The 7,836-nt window shown below is 33.7% G+C and overlaps 1 protein-coding gene across 2 annotated transcripts; it reads left to right on the forward strand.

Annotated features, from left to right (window-relative positions):
• The first annotated feature begins 3,128 nt into the window (after nt 1-3,128).
• LOC142639548 (uncharacterized) lies at nt 3,129-5,996 on the forward strand. Of its 2 annotated transcripts, none has more exons than XM_075813710.1 (3): nt 3,129-3,226; nt 4,494-4,650; nt 5,699-5,996. In XM_075813710.1, exons 2-3 carry the CDS (start codon nt 4,499-4,501, stop codon nt 5,844-5,846), a joined length of 300 nt encoding a protein of 99 aa, XP_075669825.1. In that variant the 5' UTR covers nt 3,129-3,226; nt 4,494-4,498; the 3' UTR covers nt 5,847-5,996. The 2 variants fall into 2 exon arrangements, with proteins under 2 accessions (XP_075669825.1, XP_075669829.1); XM_075813714.1 differs by having other exon boundaries at nt 3,184-3,322.
• The last annotated feature ends 1,840 nt before the right edge of the window (nt 5,997-7,836 follow it).

Here is a 7,836-nt window from a genome sequence, read left to right on the forward strand (position 1 = left end):
TTCCGTACTTGATGACTTTTAAAATAAGCTTTATATACCAGAGTTATGAGAAAAGAAACCCTAATCAAACAAGTCATCATGGGCCAAATTTCGGATCTGGAAATTCTGGAATCATAAATCTCGATAGATCAAGCTTGTGTAGAATTTCTCCATTAATTATCTATAGTAGCATCTATCAAGTTAGTATCAAGACTTAATAAAACAGTTTTTCTTCACTTGTCTCTTGGATCAACCTTCATGTCTTTAATGAAATCACTTGATATGTTTGAATAACATATTTCTTAATACATTAAACCCAACTTAAATCTACCAAATTATAAGTAAAGTGCGTTTTATCAAACAATTAGCCAATTACATAGAAAAGATGACCCTAACAATTCGTTTATCTCTTCATTTTCAACAATTTCTTTTCTTATTCCTCAGACATTCTCTATCAATTCATTCTTTCTTTCATTCTTGGTAAGTGAGGTGGTAATTGATGCATTTACTGGGTTATTGAAATTGATTTATAAAAGGCATAGTCATGTATCTTAGACAAAAACCATTAATCTTATTGTATGCTTTATATGGTTTTTTTGTTGTCTTATTAATTTTTAGAACGTTGGTTGTTTTTCTTTTTTAGTCTTCTTCTTTTTCCCAAAAACCAGTTGTTATAATCTTGATAGTTATAGTAGTTGGGCTATGCAACATTATGATTTCTGATTGATCACAGGTTTATTACCACTCTAATCCTTAATTTAGCTATACCTCACATCCTAAACATATTACAATTGCTTAATCAAATGGAAGAGTTTGTTAAACTCTTCCTTTTTCTCTTAGTAACAATTGTCAGCATCCTATAAACATTTGTTGTATCAACTTTAAAGGAAAAAAAAAAAATGTTTTGTGTGGTTTGGTAATTCTTGGAGTCACAACTTTCCGTTTCTTCACTTGTGGCATACTAACGAGATTGAAGTCGTATTCGTGGAGACAGGCGTGGGCCATTGGACTCATGATGACCACTCTAGGAGCAATTGAAATGTCCGTTTTTGCCATAATCAAACATAAAAAGGTTAATTTGTTGAATACGACTTCTAAAACAAGGTGACCACCTTTACTGAATCTTGATTATTTCATGTAGGTAATTGAGATTGTTGAATATTCCTTACTAATTTTGAGCAAATTACTAGTTTCTTCCAATATCCCAACAATGGTTCTTGTTGAACACTTCTTTGCAAAGTTGTCAATTTTATATTTGAGTGTTTTTAACAACTTTTGTCTCAATTGAAACTCTCTCTCAAAAAAAAAAGAAAAAAAAAAAAAGAATTGATTTCTTTATACTAATACCAAGAAGATACCATGATGATCATGCCAAAATCATGAAATATTAACCCTGTTATTGCCATGTTAAATGCATTTCATGAAAAATATGGCCATTATGAGGATTTTTCATAAGCGTAAAGTATTTTAAATATAACATATATATTTTAAAAATTGTAAATGGTGCCGTTTCAGTCAAATACCTTAATTTTCAACTTGAAATTTATTCATTTCAAACCTCCAATTTGCCATTTGTAACAATAGGGCTTCATCTAGGACCAGCACAACACATTTTGGAGTCTAAGGTGGCAATTTTTAGTGGGAATTTTTCTTATTTTTAATATTAATTGAATAATATTTATGTTTTGATTTTTTTTGGAGTCTACCTCTCTAGTCTCTTAATAAGTCATGCTTAATGGACTTTTATATAGACTTTCTATTAGGGTTACAAAAATCCATGTGTACAGCAAACTTAATAAATCATGTTATCTGAAAAAATTGAATTTGCAATTCTCGATCATTTGAACTTGGAATTGAACAGGAGCCGAACTTGGAATTGAATAACAGTCGAACTTACATAAACTCAGTTTTCTTTAGCAAATCTGGGGTTTTCATCTTGAACTTATTAATTTACATTAAGAACTCAACAAGACTCAATCTTTTTGTGATTGGTTGCCAACAGGACTAATAGTCTAATATATATATATGTGTGTGTGTGTATTTGTTTATTTATTTTTTGATGCCATACTAAAGACATATTGTCCACTTTCCACGCTAGGGATGGCAATGGGGCGGGGTGGGGCCGAAGGATGGGATCTTCATCCCCGCACCGCATGGTTTTGTCTTACCCCATCCCCGCTCCGCCCTGCATGATGGGGAAAACTTTCTCACTCCATCCTTGTCGCTGGGGGCCCCGCGAAGCCCCGCCCCACTGCGTAAAACTCTACTTTTTGTTAATTTGCCCTACAATTAGTACAATTTTTTTAATGAAACCTATTTCATTAATAAAAATATGCTTGAAATTACAACTAAATTTATCCCATCAAATCAATTTTTAGACAAAAATTGAATAATATATCCAAGCGTTTAACAAGACAATCACAAAAAAAAAAAAAAAAAACAAACTCATAGTATAACACAACAAAATAAAGACAGAGAACCACCTTGGGTAGAATAAAATAAGCTAATATTGATATGTTACTTAAATAGTAGGGTTTTAGGGTATGAAAAATTTACAATTATAACCCTTAGCAATTTAGACGAGGGCGGGGCAGGGTGAGTCTAAAAAGTCTAAACCCATTCTCACCTCGCCCTATGGTGCGGGGATAAAATCTTGTCATATTCCCGTCCCATCACCTTTGTGGGGCGGGGAAAACCCGCGCTGGACGAAGCGGGGGAGGAGCGGGTTAAGCGGGGCGGGGAAAAATTGCTATCCCTATTCCAGGCCTTTTCCTTCTTATTTCATTTCCGTTTTCAAGTTAAATAAGAAAAAAAAAATTTCCTATTTTTTGTTTTTTTTTTTTGAAATAGAGAATGACCATTTCGTAACAAAGAACTGGCAATTAACAAATTTAAAAGTGATTATAATGACACATCATTTAAAATCAGTTATCAATCCTTATTTGGTGAATTATAAAATCTAAATCTGATTCTGAAATCAATATTTTCTATTTCGAAGCAAATAGAGAAAATCCTGAGACTCCGAAAAGTGCAATGAAAGTGATTAGCAAACACAATCTCAATCAAGGGCCTACTAAATGGGCCCATTTCAATCGCACTAAATGGGCCTAAGATATTCAAGGTCCATGCTCTATATACACTTTAGCTGAATCGCGAATCACAAAAATAACCACTGAGAAGGAAGAGAGTGAAGGTCATTTATTTATTTATTTTTTGTTCTCTGCCAAACGCCGCGCTCACCAAACAGGTACTCTGCTCACTACAGTACTGACTACTCATTTCTAAAACTAGTAGTTAGAATCAAATTCACGAAATTCATTTTCTGGGATTAGCTTTGAAAGAGGTGCGATTACTTGAAAACTATAAATTCCCTGGAATTTTTTTTTTTTTTTTAATGACTCTAGGGTTTTTGAAGGGCTTGGTCTGATCTGATGTATGTAATTTGTTGTTATTATCACTGTATCTTATTATGTAAGTTCAATCTTGAATGAGAGTTTTAGTTATGGTTTAATTAATCACTTTGGTGCAAGAATTATAACGTATATAGTATAATGCATTTTTTTGTGTGCGCGGGAAATGAATGTTTATAATTTTAAGAGAATGCTTTGGAGGTGATTTCTTTTGATTTAGAACTTAATGAAGGTGGGCTTGTTTATCTGCAAGAAATAAATTTTGGTAGTGGGTAAAAGTTAGGTTCAAAGTTCAAATAATTCTTTAGATGCAGGCAGTACATTAGGCTCCCCAATTAAATTCATACACATAATTGTATTGAATTTAATTGTCCTTGAAAAATTTAACACTATTTATGCTTCATTCATCGATGTAACCATGTGTTTTAACTGGAGAACCTAATGAATAACACCTAAGGAATTGCACCTAGGTTTACCTGTATGTATTAAGCTTTTTTCGATTTTTATTTCCTCCATAAAAAAAAATCCCACACCACATTCTGTGAACGATAGTCAGCACGCTTACCAGACTCGTGTTTGGTTGTTGCTAGGCGTGTAGATGGTGCATGTTTCCCCTTGGATGTTGATGATTTTAGGATTATTAAATATATGTGTTATATGTGTGTAATGACTGTTTCGAACTATCCCCTCTTCACTGTAAGTAAAGGGACTCAAGTTTTAAGAAAAGAATGACATTGTTAGACATCCTGTTGGACTAGGCTTTTTTCAATGTAGATGGTTGATATGAATGTACTCTGCCTGCCAGGGGCAAAGCAAAGCTACCATGTCCGGGCTAGGACCCTTAAAAAGTTTCAAAATCCCATTATTTGGTCTTTGTATATATAAGGCCACTTTTTTGAATTTGTTTCCATGCTCCCTTTCTTACTCTTGTGTACTATTAAGAGCTTTTATGCTTTGATGGTCTTTAGTAGCATAGTTTTTGAAATATAGTTTGATTGCTTGCTAGTATATAATAGAAATTGAAACTAATTTGTAACTCTAAATTAATAATCTTCAGTGTTTTATTTATGCATTAAAACTGGACAGTGTGTTTTTGATCTGCAGAAGCCATGAAGGTGCGATCATCTGTGAAGAAGATGTGTGAGTTCTGTAAGACGATTAAACGTCGTGGTCGAGTTTACGTCATATGTTCAGCCAATCCCAAGCATAAGCAACGTCAGGGGATGTCAACATTTGCATATGAAGGCCCAACTCCTCCTATGTATGTGCTTCTTCATGTATTCTTTTCCCATTATTTTCTTAAATATTCTGTGTATTTTTACACGTGTTATGACTTATGGGTCAACCAATGGGTTCATACTTTGATATTGCTTGAATTATGTGCATCACTAAATATAAGTTAGATTCTAGACTGTCCCTTCCCTTTATAAAAATGGTGTCCCAAAGGCTTTGACGACATTGATTCCCCCATCAGTTTTGCTGGTAGCCATCTTAACTTATCCAGAATGATGGGTAAGGCTAATTTTTTAATGTTTTATTGATGACAATTTGATAACTCATTTTCAAGCCCATACTTGAAAAAGAGGAGAGGGGAGAAAAAAAGAAAAAGTCCCTCATAAAAGTCATCTTCAAGTCCATATCTCTACAGGGTTGGGAACAGTTCTTTGGCCCTTTTGTGGTAGCCATCTCTTGTTGAGGCCCTTTTATTTTTTTGGAGACTTGAGAGACCTTGAGCAATTTTAATTGATTAGTGCCTACTTAAAATGTAGAGGACATGACAGTGTTAAATACTTACATCTATTGTTGATGCTATTAAATCTAAGCTGATAGCTAATGACCTGTTTTGAGAGAGAGGGGGGGGAGGGGGGGGAGGGGGGGAAGAGCTGTAAGGTGATCTGGATGCATGATACAATAATTTTCTGCTTTTTCTTGATTTTTTCGTGAGGCATGCGTGTTTGTGTTTTCCATAGACCAGAACAATCCTATCTACATTTGGTTATTGTTGTAGACAGTATCCACTTTTTTTTGTCATTTTTTTTACCAAATTATTCTCAATGGTTTTTGGTTTTGAGAAAGTCCAAATCTAAAGTTTTCTACCCGTCCCTCTTCAACATGTACATATAGACACAAGCACATGATAATATAAAAGCCTTTCCCACTTTGCTTGTTGGAATGAAGCTGCCCACCCAGTTGGATAGGTTTGTCCAATGAGCTCCTATACTATCATTTAATGCAGATCCCAGTTAAAGAATCTTTTCTTGGAGGAGCAATGGAATATCCAGTAATATACTTGTTGGTTTTATTCTCAGATATTCGGAAACAAGTGCTAAACTGGAGATTATACCTGTTCACCAACAACCTGGTTTGGCTTCTCTCATTCCCAAAAAGCTGGAACCTTCAATAATGTTTGGCTGGAGTGCGGGTCTTGCCTCCATTCTATTCAAAAAGGCCAATTAGCATCCCTCCTGTTTAGAAGGGTGAGAATGAAATGGGACAGAGGTGAAGTTTGATAATTTACTTGGAACTGTTTTAGCCTTGATGAATTTTGTTCCCATTTTACAATGTCCATTATGTCATCTTGCAATGCTATGTTTTTATTGCACTCTCTCTCTCTCTCTCTCTCTCTCTCTCTCTCTCTCTCTCTCTCTCTCTCTCTCTCTCTCTCGGGAACTAGGAAGGATTGTTGAAGAAAAAAGAGTAAAAATAAGATACAAGATTTCCTAAAGAGTACAGATAACAAATGTTTTTCAATTCTTGGAACATTGAAATTATGGAAGATTTGGGATGTTGGAAAGGCTTCCTTTTTTCCACCCCTTGCTATACTTTGAGGCGTAATTTAGTGCTGAGATCTATGTGACTTGAAAAGATATTAAGGACAGGGTTTAGAAGTTAGATTTGGAAGTCTAAGAGCCTTGTAGCTCACTTGTCACTTCCTAATGTTTCTAATGGAGATTTTCATGGTTCAAATCCCTCATTTTACATTGTAATTGTTGAATTATCAAAAAAAGAAGAATTTAGATTTGGAATGCATGATCATGGATAAGAAATATAAGTAGGCTTTAGAGCTTTCCAAGCTAGGAAATGTGTCCTATACCCCTAGAATAAAAGGACCCAAGAATACCATATTCATTATAATTTTCCTAACTCATATTCTTTCTTGGCTGTTAAGAATGCTCTAGAGTTCTAAGGTAATTTTCCGTGAAGTTCTTAGGATACTATATATTTTTTTGTAAATGACAATGTTTGGCTACAAACTTAGTTGTAGCTTATGGCTACAACTTCCACTAAAAGAATTAACATAACTATATATTTTGAAAATCTAATATTTGGATTACATGTTCTTTATGTTGATATGCATATCAAATTTTATATCAATTGGATGTTATTTATTATTCAATTTATAAATTATTTTTTATGCATAATTTTAAATTACAAACTTCAAATTTAAATAAATAATTGATGATATAACTATTGATGTTTTATCTTTTGGAAATTTTGCAAATATCTAGGATATAAGAAGAAAATGTAATCCAATGATGGATTTGTTAAAATTTACATCCAATAATAAGATGCCAAGTTTGTAATTAGCGAAATTTTGTCCTTTTGCAAAATGAATTCCAAAAAATGGGTTGGGATTTGTCTTTTATAGACATTTAGGATAAATATTGGTCAACATTATTTTGATATCTATATAGATATTGATTATGTAGCAAAATCCTAATCAACTTGTTTACAATTTGTTAAGAAAGAGGAAACTAAGGTACAACTGAAAATGACAGTGTTTTTGTACTTGTCAATGATAAGCGAGTAATGTTGTAGTCACAAACTATTTTAAAATGTTTTTAGAGCATTTTCAATAGATTAGCCAAAGTCATTTTTTGGAGAGGAAACCCAAAAAATCAGCTCCAACAGATTCTCTAAAAGATCTGACCCATCTGGGCTGTTAGGTGCATGTCTTTGGTGGTGGAGGCGAAGAAGACAATGGAGGGCAATGGTGGTGATCTCTCTCCCTCGGTGAAGCACGAGTGATTTCCCTCTCCCTCTACTTCTTTTTCTCTCTGTTTGATGAGAACGAACAAAATGGTTAAATGGCAATGGCCTCTGTTTTGTTTAACTAAAACACTGAACACGTGTGCCTTTTTTATTTATTTATGGGAGAACGTGTGGCCTTTAGCTTTAATGAAAAAGAAAAAAAAAAAAAAAACTGATGATAAGCTTTTTAAGGAAAATTAATTAGAAGTTAATGAATAAAAGTAATAAACCCTTCATGAAGGCATACATAATATTGCATAACATAATAATTGAAGATGAATGTGATGCCCATGGAACAGAAGACTTTGATCATGAAAAGTGCCTAAAAGTACATCCTTACAATAGTGTCCCACAAGCCTATAGAGGAATTTAGTCAATTTACAGCGTTCATTGTAGCCCATGAAAAAAAATTAGA

The sequence above is a fragment of the Castanea sativa genome, chromosome 1, assembly GCF_040712315.1.
Source record: "Castanea sativa cultivar Marrone di Chiusa Pesio chromosome 1, ASM4071231v1".
In the NCBI taxonomy this organism is placed as follows: domain Eukaryota; kingdom Viridiplantae; phylum Streptophyta; class Magnoliopsida; order Fagales; family Fagaceae; genus Castanea; species Castanea sativa.

What these genes read in the sequence shown, in the direction of transcription:
- LOC142639548 (XM_075813710.1), top strand. Translation starts at nt 4,499, where the DNA reads ATGAAGGTGCGATCATCTGTGAAGAAGATGTGTGAGTTCTGTAAGACG. An exon ending in GAAGGCCCAACTCCTCCTAT is followed by an intron (nt 4,651 to 5,698) that starts GTATGTGCTTCT and finishes TTTTATTCTCAG; the next exon opens with ATATTCGGAAACAAGTGCTA.